The following is a 17,556-nucleotide window of genomic DNA, read 5'->3' on the forward strand; positions in this document are numbered from 1 at the left end:
CTTGAAATTAAATATTCACAGTGTAAATTAAAGAGAGTCCTCCCCCACCCCCAAATGGCTGTTATTGCTGTATGTTATTGCTATTATTTGTATTACAGTAACTTCCAGAGGCACCAATCATGATCATTGTGCTGGGTGCTACACAAACGTAAGAGGACAGTCCCTGCCCTGATGAGCTTACAGGTCCTGGACAAAAGCCCATCAATTACAATGGGCTCTAGGATCAGGCCGTAAATATGGACAGAACAGTAAATTGTTAAAAATAATAAAAGGAGTACTTGTGGCACCTTAGAGACTAACCAATTTCTTTGAGCATAAACTTTCATGAGCTACAGCTCACTTCATCGGATGCATACAAGTTTTTTCATGCAGTTGATAGATTTCCACTCCATACGGCTAAATGCAGTGCCTTGCATAATGACAGGTTTCAGAGTAGCAGCCGTGTTAGTCTGTATTCGCAAAAAGAAAAAGGAGTACTTGTGGCACCTTAGAGACTTAGACATTTTATCCCTTTCTTTCCATTCATTCTCTCCATCACCACCCCTTCCCATCCATACGGAACCTAAGCAAGGCTCTTCTCAAAAGACAGTATATCTTTTATTTCAGATCAGAATTTGGAGGAAGAGGTTAAGATCCTCCAAATGTAAACTAATTATGAATCATGTTGGCCTATGGGGAAGGAAAGGTTTTAGGGGAACAGGAACAAAGAGGAAAGGTCTGATCATGGTTCCACTGAAGTCAATGGCAAGTGGGGTTCACTGGGGTTTTTCTTTTAAGCAATTAGTGGAGCAAAGGGTTTATAATTGCCAATTAAAGGAGAGAGATATCTGCATATTCACAATATTTAATAAGAAATAATCATGCAATTATGCAAATCCCTGCACTCTGATTGGTTAATGAGTATCAGTCAATGCACAGATATTCAGACACACCGTATAGCTGAGAAAGAAACAGAGGATTAGGTAAACTGGATGCCTGGAATGAGACAGTGCGCAACTGTTCCTCTGGAAAGCCTTTGGTCTCCTGTGACTGCAGGGCCCTCTGACTTGGGGGATTCTAGAATTGTAAAGGAGAATCGCTGATTTCATTTACAAAAGGAAAGTTCCTGCCCCCTTTCTTTGCAAAGGCAGCCTTGAAAAGAAAAATGGATATAAACCAATCACTACAGATGAATGGAACAAGCAGCGGGGCTCTACTTCTGCAACAGGAATCTGGTGGAGACCTAACTATTCCACATGTGCACACACCCTTTTAATGCAAAATGAGTCAGTTATGTTTGTAATGTATCCCCAACAACAACGTATCCCAGATCTAACCACAATCTTTACGTCAGCACAGTATAGTGGTGAGATCACAACTGACTCCTGTCCACTATGTCTCAAGGAGGTGGATGCAGTACAAAATTATTTCACAGGCTTGCCCAAAAATGCTAAGGCTCTGCATAATTGGGGGAAAATAATTATATCTCAATACTTATACAGCATCTGTGCACTCTGATTGGCTAAGACAATCCCATTTTGCCTCCTTTTCTTCTGAGCTTACTGGCTAACTTCAGATGTAAGAATGGCCCCACTGGGTCAGACCAAAGGTCCATCTAGCCCACTATTCTGTCTTCTGACAGTGGCCAATGCCAGGTGCCCCAGAGGGAATGAACAGAACAGGCAATCATCAAGTGATCGATCCCATCGCCCATTCCCAGCTTCTGGCAAACAGAGGCTAGGGACACCATTCCTGCTGTATCATCAACTTAGTACAAACATCTGATACTGTGCATCCTCCACTGGGGGGCAATATCACAAGGGATTGTAGACTCCAGTGATCAAATAGGTCTTCTCCAGCTCGAACTTCTATGACCCTATGTTGTCCGTTAAAGAATGTTTTTATAGACCTGTAAAAAAACACCACCACCATTGCCTAACTACAGTCAGCGTATCATAGAAATAAAATCTAGTACTCCATTTAAAACAAATATTCTTTAACCCTTCCGCACAGAGAATCCTAAGGAAGACTGTAAAATGGTGATGGTGATTATAGTAGTGGTAGAGTAAATTGCCCGACAGCATTTTAACCACCATGTCATCAGACCTGCTTATCTGAACTCTGGTAGCCAGATGGCACTAGCCCTCCCAGAAGTGCGACAAAAGGAAATCTGTAGAAGATCTTTGTTCTCACCTATTTACCTGATATTCACCAGGACTACAGAAGCATGATTAGCCCAATTCCAGTGGACATAAGGAGGGAGGCCACCTACTGACAGACAGAAGGGGTGCAAAATTCCATGATGCTTTTGTCTACCCCTCATTTTTCCCCCTCACCATTCTGCTTCATTAAACAAGGTCCAAATCTTCCTTTATGGCCATTTTTAACAATTTTTGAAGGTTTAATCAGGCAGCCACAGCAGAATGAGCAATGGTATTCCCCTCTAGAGGCAAAAAGGCCAAATAGCTGTGTTCCAGAGAAGAATATTGCTCAGTATCATTACTTGATATACCTTTTATTTATAAAGTGCTGAAAGCGTACAAGACACGGTCCATGCCTTGAAGAGCTTGCATAGGGTATATGCTTTCTTAACTGGCCACACATCCATCTACTGGTAGTACATGGACCTCTCTAAAAATGGCTGAAATTTTGCATTAGGGGAAAAAAGACCTGAGAAAGATAGGTTTAAAGGGCCAGCCTACAAAATATTACATGGGCTAATCTTTCTGCCAGAACAAGTCACAGACATCATATGTCTCCTTCACTTGCTCACACCCAATTCTTTAGAGGTGGTAGGTCTCATTGACACTACCACAGTCATTTTTCACAACAGTCATGTTAATTTTTGTTAAAATTCTGAAGTGTAAATGAGAGTCAGAGGCTGGCCTTATGAAAATCAACAGAACACATTTCTAGTACGTCACTATCAACCCTCATTCTGCAGCTACAAAGGCCTTCCTCAATGTTTTGTGGTTTTTTACACGATCTTACTGGGGAAGAAAGAAACATTTGCTTCAATCCTGTAACAAGAAGCTGAAGGGTAAAGGCTGGTTAGGCACTCAAGGGGGGAATAGGAAACCTACTAAAACTTTTAAAAAAATATAACTCTAAATTATTTCTCCCCAAAATTTGCCATGGGAAGAATAAAATCCCATGTGCATTTAAAAATATGAATTGGCAGATTTCCATTGACTTCTGGCAATTATTTAAAGCATTGCGGGGATCTGAAAATCATATCACTAATCCAGGACCAAATATTGCCCATCATGGGCCTCTGACCAGTGTTTGCTAATGACAAGGAAATATGGGGAACTCATCTTGCACTTGAATACCATCATTGATTTGGAACAGGAAAGAGCAGCCCAGTCCAACTTTACACTGTCTTCAGCAACAAGCTTCTCAGTTAACAGTCTTGAAATTTGCTATGAATGTCAACTACTTAAGTTTACTGTACAACAGAGCAAGAGGTAACTTTCACAGGGTGACATTTGAATCCCTGCTAAGGTCCCGAACAGTCCTCAATGGAGTTAGAAGAACCATATTCCAAAAACTCAGAAACAGACATAGTAGTAAACTTGTTACTTAATTATTTCTTTCAGGACAAAGCTCTCCCTGTCCTCTTGCTTTCCTGGCTTTACTTTCTCACCAAAAGAAGGGGAACTGATTCAGAATTCCTCCTTCTGAGGAAGAGGTCAGGATCCAGAATTACCACATTGCTGTGTGACTTTGAGGAGCGGTCCAGTATAAATAATCCTGCATGTGGCTGTGAGGAATGTGATCTTTTCATGTGGAGCCTTTTACCTCTGTCACTGATCTGAATCCAGTTCAGCTTGGTAGTTACCAAAAGACGTTACCATCTCACCACAAGTTACCAAGGAATTATGTTGACCTGTGAGTTGGAGGTGCTAGTCCAATACTCTGTGAGCACAAACCAAAACCCTTGACAGTCTGAGCAGAGAGGTTAAAAAGCAAATGGACTATCAGGGCTGAACTTCCTTCTCACCACTAGCTACAGCTGCTGCAGGGTCAGAGTTGAAGCCAATTGAAGGGGCATGAAGGGCAAGGAAGGAGAGTGAATGGAAACCTCACATTAGCAATCATCCCAAAGTTCTTGTTCTGTAGCTAGGATAAATAGAGGCTTTCAGTATCCCAATATGGTCAAACCAATGCCTTCTACAGGCATTAGATTCACAAACTTTACAATAGTATTAATTGATAATATAAATTGTACAAATATGAATACAGTGAAACAACAATACTTTTCACCTAACTGTTAATTCAATAATACAGCAGAATGGAAACTGTTCCATAATCTGATTTATACTGTTGTCAACATTGGGTCATTTCATGGCATTATGCTAGTTATCACAAGAGAATTACAAACAAATTTATATGGATTTCAGCCGGACTAGTTTTTGTTAGTTTGTGCTGAGCAAAATCAATGCAGCTTTCCTTTAAGGAGTTTCTAAAATAAAGAGGAATAAAGAAAAATCAAAATGATAATTCAGGTAAGAGGCCTGATGCTAAGTCTGCAAATTTGTTGCCTATATCAGTACTTAAATACACAGTCATAGTTATTCTGTTAAACTACACACTTAAGCTACTTTTACTCAAGTAAACAGAAGTTAGAGACTAATCCCTATTCCAAGTAGAAAAATCTCTCTTCTACAACCTGAAAAATGCCAAAGTAAGTACAGTAGTTGCTCCAGACAACCCACATCACAGGAACGAAGTCTTGCTGAAGGCAATCAGTGCTGAAAATTGTTGCCAGCTCCATCGAGCATGCTTGAGAAGTCCCTTTCCAACCACTTTCATGAAGGACACTTCTTCCTCAGATGACTAAATGTCTATGAACTGTGCAGAAAAGACTTAAAACGGGCCATAAACCCAATCTCATCATTGTCCCTTTGAATGACCGCTCCTTTCCTGTATGCAGTGTTGTTGTAACTTTGCTCTTAGCCAGAAAGAACAAGAAAAGCTTCCGTGCAACACGAGGATTAACCTTTCCTATACCTAGAATGGCTTTCCGGAGCCTTGCAGCATGAGGCTAGTGACAGGATTTCCCTCTTTTTCTAAATTGCGGTTATATTAAAAACCTGTTGAATGATTGACAGGCCATGCACCCTCCCTCCTCTGTGTACATCATGGTGTTACTTCCTCCTAGAGGAGGATTAACTTCTGCTGGTTTTGCAGTCCCAGGTCAGGGGACTGAAGAAACAAGGACATGGGAGTAATTCATCACAGGAAGCTCTGAATCTCAGTGTGGCTGTGGAGCTTGATATTTGAGTCACTATGGCAGGCTAAGGTTTCTTCTGGATACATCTGCTTGCCACCTGAGGCATGTTGCATATACACTAAGAAGAAGCTGCAGAACCAGGCTCAATAGCCTTTTGGGTTTTGTGTGGTTGAGGAGGCTAAAGATCTTTTTAGATGGACTGGGTGAATGAAGAGGGAGAAGAGTCAAAATTGGATTCTGAGGAATAACTCAAAGTCTTTGCTTTCAATGGTGTAATATTAAAGGATCTAATTTAAGTTTTTTGCCTTTACAGTCCCTTTGATTTTGTTTTTACTTAATGTAGAAATTTGAAAATCTAGAAAGGTAACAATGGATGTGTATGACAGTTCATTCTGATACTACAATTCCTTTGCAAATAATGTAACTATATAGCAGATACAATTCCCTTGAATTATTATAGTCTATTGAGTAAACAAATATTATGGATACCTTTTACCTTCATGTGCTTTAACATACACCATAATGGCTCACTTGAATGTCTTTTTCAGGACACATTAGTCTGTGCTTTGAGCTATTTAGTGAGTTGATTATTCGCAACAATGGACTGCTTTATAAGCTATTGCCGTGTCAAGTGGTATACAGCACTCTTCAGAGCAAGGATTCTTGGCACACTATACGTTAATGTGTTTATAGAAGCAAACTTAGACTCTTCAGTTCATGGCTCATTAACCCCATGAACTTTGGTGCCATTGTGATTTGTCAATCATGCATAATAAGTGAGTGTATCAAAATTTCTTATGAAAATTTTTTAAAAAATATTGCCCGATTTTTTTCTTCTTCTTCTTCTTTTTTTTAAACACTAAAAAAGAGCACACACACAAAAAAACCACCGGACACCACTACATCTACACAGAAAAGAAAAAATATTCATTTAAGTACTGTAATTACAAAGATATTGCCCAAATTTGGAGAAAATCCATTTATGAGCTGGTGTTATACAGGACAATATTGTGTTCTAGGACAAATGTTTATAGTCAAGTTACACATCTTTTCACACACTATCTTATAATGGGAATGTTGAGAAAGCCTCCACTAAAGTGACATTGGCATGCATGATTACAGTATGAAAATGTTTGAGTGCTATGCAAAATATTTACTTTAAGTTATGCTGGTGTACAGAGCATATATTTTTGCAAACCAGTGAAGGAAATACACTATACTGTACAGTGCTGAATGCACTTCTAGGAGAAGGAAAATCTGTGTAGCAAACTAACAAGCAAATTTTAAGCTTAAATCCTAGATTTAAAATTAAGTTTGAGAGTCAATGTGGTAACATACTATAATTGCTCCACTCTCTACCGACAGATGAGACTTGCATGTTGATTGGTTTCAATGTAGCATTTAGAAAACACTTAGGATCAGGAGCCACGTTTGAAAAGTTGTAATTAATTGTGATCAATTTGAGCATGTCTCAGTATGCAAAGGAAACACCACAAACTTCCCTCTGTATTAAAAGCTGAGTTTCAGCTTATTCATGTATGGTTAAGTTGTTACACATACTAATACCACTTGTCAAATTCTGTTTGTACACAGCAACAAGAAGACAAACACATTTTGGTCTAGCTTTTTATACGAAGAATTTAATTATCTATACATGTGACTAATTGTAAAGGCTGTATTACAGTTGTTAAAGCTGCAGGTTTTTATATATTTATATATTTTACATTCATATCAATGAAAATACTGAAGTGCAATTGAATAAGGAGCTTCACTTGTTCTTTGCACCACATGAAAAGGGGGAAGGGGGAAGGAACGAACTCTACGACACCGCCAGCATGAAATTTAGAAATACATGAACAGAACGTGACTAAATGTTAAAGTCATTAGTAAAACGGCTATATTGTGCTTGAGGCATGGTTCTTTCCCCCCCCCGCCCCCGGTGCAGAGAGCACCAGGCATTTCATTAAGAGCTTATAACTAATGTTTGAAAGACAAACATGGCTTAGGCTACAGCACATCTACTACATAAACTTGACTGTAAGCTCCATTTAATATTAATTTGTATAAATTCCACAGTCTAGTTAAAAAATGTAAACATTGGAAATTAATTGCAGGGAGATATTTCTATACATTCTTTCTTGTCAAGATAATTACTTGTTCAAAAGATGATGTTCCATAGTCTTGTAAAAGTAACGATGGTAATAAAACTTCATGTAACAGGTTGAAAAAAAATAATGTTAATTCTCAAAGACCACATGAATGTAATATTCTACTGATTTCGGATATGAAAATGCAAAAACCACACAAATCTGAGACAAACAAAACAAAGATGCTTTCGTACTGTAGCTACAAATAACTGTGCAAAATAAAATCAATTGCAATAAGGATTACAGCATTATGCAAGGATAGTATCTCTTGCATTGGAAGGAAATTAATTTCTTCTGTCCACAATGTATTACACACTCAACAAGGAACACATGATACACACAGTATAAGAACTGGAACAAAATACCAATTGGGCATGTGTTAAAGTTCCTTAAACTGATCTAACTCCTTCTGTTCTTTTGTAATAGAAAAAAACAAGACATTGATAACACTGGACTAGTGAACAGTAAAAAAGGATACATAAAGTCTCAGATTTATGGACATTTGGAACAATTTTAATAGCACATGCAGCATTCCTTGATAGTGGGTCTTTTTGCAAGAACAAAATTGCATTGCAGAAATTTTATTTATTCTTTTCCTTTAAAAGGCTAAAATACACATTTAAAATTATTTGTAAAACTACTGAAAGCACCTGTGCAAAGGTGGAAAAAATTAGTCTGGTAACTATGAAAGCCACAAAAGGACCCACTATCCTGTGTATTTTTTTTTTTTTTTTTTTTTTTTGTAATTTTGCTTCTATATCTGTAGATAATTAACTCAAACATTGCGATTACATGCAACTAATGTAAAATGAGGTAAACTGCTCTGCAGTGTGTTCTTCTACTCAGAAGGCAGTAGATGATCATGCTGGAAGTCACATGATCAAGGCTGCATCTCCCATCATCCCTCTGGGCAGTGATATGGGATAGTGGGTCTCTTTGAGGACTTTCAAGCCTGAGTGGGGGATGGACAACATATGATTCCTAGAAAAAGGAGGAAAACAACACATAAGCAAAACAAAACAATGAGCAAAATTCAAGCTAGGAAAATGAGTCAGGCATGTAAACAGCATGATGCAAAAATGATAAAAGGGAACATGCTACAAAGGGGATGGAACTAAAAAAACCAAAACACAAAATAAGGTTTCTTTTACAGAAGGTCTTCAAAGAGACTTTGGCAAATGCAGCAGTGGTCAAGCTTTGAGTTCTGCAAACCAGAGCAGAATCACAGCAATGCTGCATGTTACATTTTAAAATACTACATAAGCAGTAACAGTAAGATAGTAAACAGGTCACTTACATTGCTGGCTTGGGTCCATGTCTGTTGTCAGTTTCACATAATTGGATGGGAAGAGACCCACTTGTCCATTCACTTCTCCTTTCCACCAATCTGGGTCGTCCTTGTTCAGGACGTTTATGATCTGGCCTTTGTTGAATGCCAGTTCATCATCATTCTGTGCAGTGTAGTCATACATGCCAATTACTTGGCACACTGTAAGATAAATGAACAAATCTATGGCATCGGTAACATTTCAATAAAATATCACATGTAAGTGTATTCAAGTTACAATAATGATTACTGCCTGCACTACTTCCCTGGTTAGAAAATACTCAGCAAATAATAAGATGGGTTTACATATCAAGATTGACTTTCAGAAAGTCAAAACTTGTTCTAGGATTAGATATTAGTTTTCTACAGCCATTTAACTTTAGTTTTATAGTTATTCTACCCACAAAAGCTCTACAATGGTTTTATGAGGAGACAAATCAATCCCACATGTTCTGGATCTTCTCTAGCATTACAAAGCCTACTCTCTCAGCTAGAACTGGTCAGCTGACAAATAACTGTGGCATACATAACATTTTCGAACCCCACTTTTACAAATTTAGGATATGGACTCTTTCTTCGAAGTATTATAACTTCTCTTTGAAGGGGGAGAAAGCCACCTAATAAACACAGCTGCAGTCAGGAGAAAGCAAGCTGACTGGTGCCAATGCTGCTAGAGATGTTTAGAATATCAGAAATTAGAGACTGGTGTGGAAGGGAGAGTGGGGGAGGGAAAAAAAAAATCAGACAATTTGTTAGGTCATTTAACCCATCCTCTTGCCAAGGCAAAATTGTTGCCTGCAATATATTTTTCTATTTTCTTATCATGGAACTCAGTATGTCTGAGTGGCTCCCAGGACACAATGGCTCCACACAATCACAATAGAAAGGAAAATTAGAAAACTGGCCCAGTTCTCCCAAGCCAGGTAGGGCTGTGTTCTCTTTTAAACAAAACAACAACAACTTATTTCCTTTTCCTTTCTGTTATGTTCTATGTTCCAAGCAATGGGGCTTCTGGTATTTTCCCCCGCAAAAGATCATTTTGACAGTAATAGATCTGTGTCAGGAAACAGCTCCATGATATTCAGCATTAATTTCCTCTTTCTTAATTTCCTCCCAGTACTCCGTGATAGCACTTGTACAACTCAAAATAATTCCTGTTTACTTCTCCAGAGACTTGGAGACTGTTATGACTCCTTTTAATTATTGCTTTGCCTATCACGCTAAGGAGGAGTCAGATAACTAATCCAAGCTAATTTCCACATTTAACTACATACAGTGTACACATTTCAGTGCAGTTTCTCTAACATTTATACATTTTTAGCATTCTGTTTCTTAAGCAGAAAAAATGTAATTTGTCATCCATTGTTATTTGTCCCAACTAATACTGTATCAAGCCAAATAAAGTCTGAATTTGGTCCTATCCCACTACACTTAAGTTTGCTAGTTGAGTTTTGAATATACAGCAGATCCTCAGAGTTATGAGCAATAGAGTTAACGAACTGTCCAGTCGATCACACACCTCATTTCGAACCAGACGTGTACAATAAGGCGGCAGCAGAGACAAAAAAGAAGCAAATACAGTACAGTACCATGTTAAATGTAAACTACTAAACTCTGAGGTTCTACTGTACCCTCATCTCAGATGGAAAACCCTAGGAATGATCCCAATTTGCTTGCATTCCTAGCAGTGACAGCAGCTCCAAAACCCACAGACAGCTATAAAAGTAGCCTAAAGCAGATGTACCCCTTGTTTCTGTTTAAAAAAAAAAAAGAGAGAGAGAGAGACGTGCAGTTGGCCCAGGGATTATCTGAAACACATCATCTGATACATGGGTTAGAATCAGAGTCCAGGTTCCTGTCTGGCTGTCTCCACGTCAGCACAAGCTACAAATACTATGGAAGCAGCACACTTAATTCTTTAAAATAAGTAGGAATGCTTGGAAAGAGGTTTCCTAGTATTTCTATAAAATAACCTCTTTACCTGTGGCAATACAGAAGTGGCACTCACAGGCTATGAAGGGAGTTCTGCTCATTTCTCAAACTAGGAGGACAGTGCTCACATCACAGGTTTCGAAGGGGACAGATATAAAGCAGTGAGAAATTAAGAAAGTCTCAAGGTCCCAATAGACAAAAAGTGTCCATGCAACAGAATTTAAAAAGCTGTCCAAAGTCACACAATTCATGTTATGTTATGATGAACGCACACACACAAACCCAACAACAACAAGTATAGTGGCAGCGCAAGCAGAAAGAGAAAAAAAATAGCTACACATCAAACTGTTGTTGGTACCAGCCTTTGATAGTCCTTCCCTTTCAAACTCCAGACATCATGTGCTATTGCACATTTTAAACACCCCTCTCTATGTACTACTCTGGCCACTACTACTCTCCTTTTATGAACATTCTTCTCAGTTCTACTCCCCACAGCCATAAGTGGCTCCTTTGCACAAAAACCCTTCTATATTCGGTTCCACCAGCCCATACCTCCAGACTTCCTCCATAAAGACACCCAATTAGACTGACCACATGCTAAATGAGGACATCATCATTACAAAAGGAAAGACAAGACAGTCTCTTTTCTTCCACACACTCTCCAAAATCAATATAAAGTTGTATTTGATACAATCATGTTTGATGGTGTGTCCAATATTCATGATACCAATAATGTAAGACATTACTAGAATGTTTATGTATTTGTATAAAACATTTTTAGCGCTTGTGAAAGGTTCTAGCTTGTCAGCCCTATAATACAGAAAATACAAGTGCCTCCGCAATGCCTTGCTAGTGTGCCCCACGCCTGAACTGGTGGGAGCTACCTCACCAGTGGTGAGAGGGTAGATCAGTCTTCATGCCAGTTGACTTTTTTGTTTCCCTGCTAAGTCTACCAAGAAGAGGGCCATTTAGTGCCACTTGGGATGCAGACTTTTCTGATGTGGCCGCCTGCTTTCACCAAAAACTTATTTCATACTTTTCAAATAGGTCTCTGAACATATCAGATGACAGCTTTCAGTCATTCGAGTATTCCATTATAATTTCATGATTTATCTAGTTCCCTAGCATTTAAATACTTATGACTACTTTTCCTAGATATTTGGAGACAGAAAATCAAGACAGACGGCATGCTCGGTGTGTCAGTGTGTAAGTCCAATGTTTTATACACAGTCAATTAGAAACAGACTCCTTTTTGCTCAAGGGAATGATAATGGTTAGAGAATAGCTCAGGGAAGTACTGTACAAATGTAAGTCCAAGCCAGGTCAACAACAATGGAAGACATTACCATCTGGATATCGTTCAATGGCTTATATGGAACAAACTGATTGTCTCACTTCAGATCCTAACGGGCAAGTGTCCTTACCACAAAGGTACCACCCAAACTGGCAAACTCAGCAGGGATATTAAGGATATAAGAATGAGCTATCTTCTCACCCCTAAACCTGGTCCTGCCACAGTTAACATATATTAGTAGGATGGTTTGTTACTGCCTGGGCTGGATCTTTAGTGGATAGCATATTTCAGTCTCTAGGGCTACCAGTCCTGTATCCTTTCATTAGCATTAAAATAAGCAAATATGTATGACAGATATATTCCATGTTAACCCAACTGGTCTTCTTTCCCTAAAGGCATATGATCAAAGTTAGATGAGAAAATACTCTATAGATGAAATAAAGAAATTGTATAGAAATTCATAAGAAAAATGAAATATTTTAGAAAGGAACTTTGAAACCCAAGTGACTAGTATAACAGTTAATTCCCTAGAAATGTCCAGTGCTAAACTACACAAGTGACACAGATGAACAAATATTTTGAGAACATTACTGCATTACTTACCGGAAGGTAATACTGTTGATTTAGGTGGCTCAGTTGGCGTAGTTTTACTGGTACCAGGACTTAAAAGTTTTACATAGTTAGCAGGGAACCATCCTATCTGTCGTTTTTTCCCTCGTGCCTAATAAGAAAATAATTCTTTTCAGAGGGTTAAGCACATCAACAGACCCCCAGACCGGGCCAGGGTAACTCAGTCTACATTTTAATTTTATATTTGAAGTTACACTGACCACTTTAAAATAGGCCAAATGATTTTAAAGAACATATAGACAGTTGGGTTTTTTTAAGAGCACTGAAACATTCTAATACTCATGTAAGTATCTGTTCTACTTGGCAAACATTGAGTTCTCCCACATTGTATTTCTAAAAAGCTAAAATTAGAGTACAGAATCATAGAAATGTAGGATTGGAAGAGACTTTAAGAAGTTATCAAGTTCAGCCCCCTCACTAAAGCAAGACCAGAGTACCTAGACCATCCCTGACAGCTGTTTGTCCAATCAGTTCTTAAAAACCTCCAGTGATGGGGATTCCACAACCTCCCTTGGAAGTCCATTCCAGAGCTTAACTACCCTTATAGTTAAAAAGGTTTTACTCATATCTAACCTAGTGCTCCCTTGCTGCAGATTAACTCCATTATTTCTTGTCCTACCTTCAGCGGACATGGAGAACAGCAAACTATAGCCGTAGTATTATAAACGTACAATACATACACAAACAGTTACCAATTGCTACAAAAATAATGACAAACGCTGTGGAATAGGAAATGCGTTCCACGTTTTTGTTCAGACAAGAGCATAGCAAGGTTAAAAAAAAAAAAAAAGGACTGGACATTTATATGGATATCAAGAATCTCCAGCTATAATTAATAACAAATTTTGAAAGGGATATTAAAGTTCATGCTTCAGAGCTTCAACCAATTTAAGTAAGGGAAATCAGGATGAGACAATGTGGAGGTCATATCTGCCTACTGCAGGGTTGTCACTCCTTCCTCTGAAATATCTGGTACTGAGCATTATTAATTAGAGACAGAATCCTTAACTAGATGGAACTCAGATCTGATCCAGATCTTGCAATGCCAGTGTTCCTGTCTGCAAAACTGGGCTAGATGTTCCACAGGAACAATCTCAGATTATTTTGTCAATGAACTTCTTCTTTCCAGCTAAGAACCAGAAGAGAAGCCTGGGAAATGGTTTTTAAATCTTTCTGACCAACAACTGTAAAATTGGCAGCTTCTAATTTTAGTGCTAATTCTTTATTTTTAAGATTTGTGTGTGTTTTTTTAGCTATTTACTTTTTGTAGTTGGAAGAAGATGTAAGTATTTCTAATATTATACTGAAGTTTGCCTTTTAAAGCATAACAAAAATATCTTTGTTCTAGTGAAAGCAGCCATCTGTGCAGTATTACATCTTGGATTACCAATTTAACCTAATTTTTTTTAGATCTGATTCAAAGTCTGCATAGATTATTAACAGCCAAATAGTCCTGGAAGATCTCCTTAAGCCTAACAGAATATAATGCCTGATTTTTTATTTTTATATATATATATATATATGCATCTCTGTTCTGTTTGGAAAAAACAGTCCTACAGCATTTGATTTTATTTTATCTTTATTGTCACTCTGGCTAATATTTAATCCAGCTCCTTCAGACTGAACTACAGTGAAGGTTCTATTTCTTTTTGATGGACAATTATGAACAAACATTATTTCAAGCCAAAAATCAAACTATATAGGTTCTTCTGCAGTTTAAAAGAAAAAGTGTCCACTTGAAACATAGCCATGTTTTTAAAAATTGAATTAAAAGTAGTTCGATACTAAACCATCTCCTGAGACCTCCTGCTCATGTTTTACAACCATACTTCTGTTTTTTAACGCTTCTCTTTTCCCAGATGCTGCATGAAAGAGCCAGGCAACCAGCACAGGAAACAGACTATAAAATGCTGTCAAAGGAGCAAACTAAATATGCTACAGAAAAAAATAGATTTCCTCCCCCTCCTAATTTCATTCCACTACAGTACTCTTCAGCAGTACTTGTAGCAACAATAGGCAAAACGTTTTCAGATAAAATACTATTAGGTTGCTGGTGTCTCTCTGATGTTGCCAAGTTACAGCAAGAATTGTTGCAGTATTAAATGCTGTGGTAGATGTCCTGCAGCAGTGGTTGGGTTATATACAAAGTGTTCTGTAATTTGTGAATCTGACTTCTCATTCAGCTACAGGCTTGATTTTATGATGAGAGTCGAGAAGGACATTAATATAGTCCCTGGCAGGCATGGAGTTTTGCAGCATGTATTCACAGCAGTTCCTAAAGCTTTTAAAATTAAATACAAAAGTTAAATCTGTTTTAATCCCAATTTAAGCCATTTAATGAAACATTAAAAAAACACCCTAAATGTTAAACCTGTTCTACAGTTAGGTACTATGGGAACTCAAGGTAAAGATGGCTTTTCACACAATAAAAGTCCAATGTTTGTTTCAACATTTATACTGCTCGTTAGTTGCTGATTGTGGTTAGTCTTGCTAAAGGCATCCTGTTTTAACTTTTCTACTTTTAAAGTGTTTTTTTTATTGGCAGCAATAAAACTTGTCTGAACCTTTTACATTATAAATTAAGAGTGATGTAGTAAGCTGCTGAAATTAACCTGTAAGGGGATCTCCCAGAGGGAGAGAGAAGAACCACCAGGAAAGAAATATGTAAGGGAGGAGATGGTAGTGAATATTTAAGGTTTGGATAAACTCAAGCATGTGCATTACAAAAAATTATATAATTTTGCTCTTTTGGATAATATTGTCACCACATAGACACAAAAATCAGTTTGATTGCAAAGCGGGCCTGAAAAAAAATTAGGTTTGTTTTTAAAAAGCACAGAAGTCAAAGTTTCAGAACTGACCTGAAGCAAGTTCTAAAGATTAAAAAACAAAACAAAACATACTTGTTGGTTATTTTAATAGTATTAACAATATTAACCATTTTTAAAGCATCTTATCACTTTAAAACTTTCTGACATCCAATGCTTTTTACTGGCAAAAGTTAATCATTTTTTTTCTTTTTTCATTAAACTGGGCCTTGCAGAGAAGGCTCGTGAAAGCGATAGCCCCCATTGTGACAAAACAGTCCCACTGAATGAAGAACTTGAAATAGCGGCGAAACAGCGGCCAACTTGAAACTTCCAAAACCAGCTTTAAACATTTCTTTTAATATACACACAAGATAAGCTCTCATTTGAGAAAAACTGAGTCAGTTAGCTTAGGTAATATAATGGATCACTTGAGTTTTCTTTTAAATTAAAATCAAAAGCAATTTTTTTTTAATTTGTCCTAATCACACTTAATTTTGTTACACATAGTGGATAAAAATACGCCTATGTTAAACATTAGGCAACCGTACCCTTACATGACTGCTGGCCACTGATTAATTCATTGAGCAGATTAATGGTGAAGAAAGGAGAGACAGTGAAGAAATTAATCGACTATCACTCTAAGACCCACTAATCTTTTCAATGGAAAAAAATGACCAGTTTAAATGGTCAGTTTAGACCAAAAGAAATTTAGCAAGACCGGTTGAAGAAATAGAGTTGATTAGCCCCAAATTTGTCCTTTGTATCTTTCTATTACCCACAGCATGGCAAAATGCCTTGCTATTACCTTAGACAATTTTATATTTTATTTTAAAGAACTAATGTGAATGCGTATGCTTCAAATATTTTGGTTTGTAATCTTTTCCCCCCCAGAGGTACTGATCTGTCCATCCTTTGAAAAATAAAGCAAAATATGGATGTGGAATTTTATAAAAACAGTAGTAGTAACTAACTTGGAGCTCTCCCTCCCACCAGCCACCTGGGTTCTTCTTTCTGATGAGTATCAGTTGACCAGGAGCAAGGGTAAGTTGTTCAGGTCCTGTTGCTGTGTAAGAGGCAATAACTTGGGCAATTTCTGTTAAATTGAAAGAGAAAAAAATTCCATTTACTGTTAATCTGAAAAATAGAACCTGTACCCAAGTTTAGCATGCAATATTTACTGTGCCATATCTCATTAGGACAGTACGTCCACTATGCACTTCTTGCCATCAAATTGGTTTTATTTTCCATTTATGCTGTGCCACAGATATGGACAGCAGTTTACCAGATATCAGAGCCTTGCCCCAAAGAGTTCACACATAAATTAGGAACAAAACGATGTGTGAAGACAATAGTACATGGTTGGTTGGGGGCAGATTAGGATGAAGATTCTGCAGTCACTTGGGAAGTAATGTTTCTCATGAGGGCCACACACCACTTAAAAAAAAAAAAAAAAAAAGAGAGAGACTGTAGTCTTCATGGCTACCAGAAGTAGCACATTTTGAGAAAAAACCTGAAGGAGGAGAGGTTGGAGGTGTTGCAGATAGGAGTCAGAGAGGGAGTTCCAGGTAAAGGAATTTACATGAAAGAAACTGTATGACAACCTCAAGGGTTCAAAAACGAGTCAAGTCCCCCAAAATCATAAGATTTTAAAGAATAGAGTTTGGGTTCTCTTTTTTTTTTTGCCTTGTGGGTTTTGAACCTGTACCATTCATATTTTCCAGCTAGAACCTTAAAAAACTGTGAGATCCTCACAATCACATGGCTCCAAGAGCAGAGGCCTACATAAAATACTCAAATATTGCGAGAGTTGGCAACACTGTACATAATGGCAGAAAGAGGAGGTTGACGCAGAGAGCAGTAGTATGGGTTAAAGGAGGAACAAAAGGATACAAGAGCAGAGAGGTATGCTGTGGTGAGTTTTGAAGGCAAGAACAAAGATTAGTTTGATTAAGGAAGGCAACAGAAAGCCAGTGACAACAATGAGAGATTGACAATGATGGAAGCATTTTGCAAGGAATATTTTTGGTGGCACTTATTTGGACAGACTTCTCAGGGGAAGGCATGTTTTCAGGAGGCCAGGGAGAAAGGCTTGCAACAATCAAACCCTGCAAAAATGTTGTCACAATGGAAGCAGACAGGAAATGAACGTTTTGGAAAATAAAACAAGGCAGGATTTAATGACAGGACTCCCGTAAGAGAGA

General features: G+C 37.8%; 1 protein-coding gene across 25 annotated transcripts in view; it reads right to left on the reverse strand.

The window, feature by feature from the left end:
• The window catches only part of ITSN1 (intersectin 1), a 236,254-nt gene that overhangs the window by 38,069 nt on the left and 180,629 nt on the right, over positions 1 to 17,556 (reverse strand). For 21 of the 25 annotated variants that reach the window (XR_006283914.1, XM_043522810.1, XM_043522801.1 and 18 more), the window contains 3 exons: positions 16,327 to 16,448; positions 12,519 to 12,636; positions 8,660 to 8,851 (listed from right to left, as the gene is read on the reverse strand). Coding sequence is in view for 24 of the 25 variants with exons in the window: in XM_043522810.1 (XP_043378745.1) it covers positions 8,660 to 8,851; positions 12,519 to 12,636; positions 16,327 to 16,448 (432 nt within the window). In the remaining variant the exon portion in view is untranslated. Of the gene's footprint in view, positions 1 to 6,835; positions 8,344 to 8,659; positions 8,852 to 12,518; positions 12,637 to 16,326; positions 16,449 to 17,556 lie in introns of those variants that run through there. The other 4 variants (XM_043522867.1, XM_043522873.1, XM_043522864.1 and 1 more) reach the window with 1 other exon arrangement.

The sequence above is a fragment of the Chelonia mydas genome, chromosome 1 (genome assembly GCF_015237465.2).
Source record: "Chelonia mydas isolate rCheMyd1 chromosome 1, rCheMyd1.pri.v2, whole genome shotgun sequence".
NCBI lineage: Eukaryota > Metazoa > Chordata > Testudines > Cheloniidae > Chelonia > Chelonia mydas.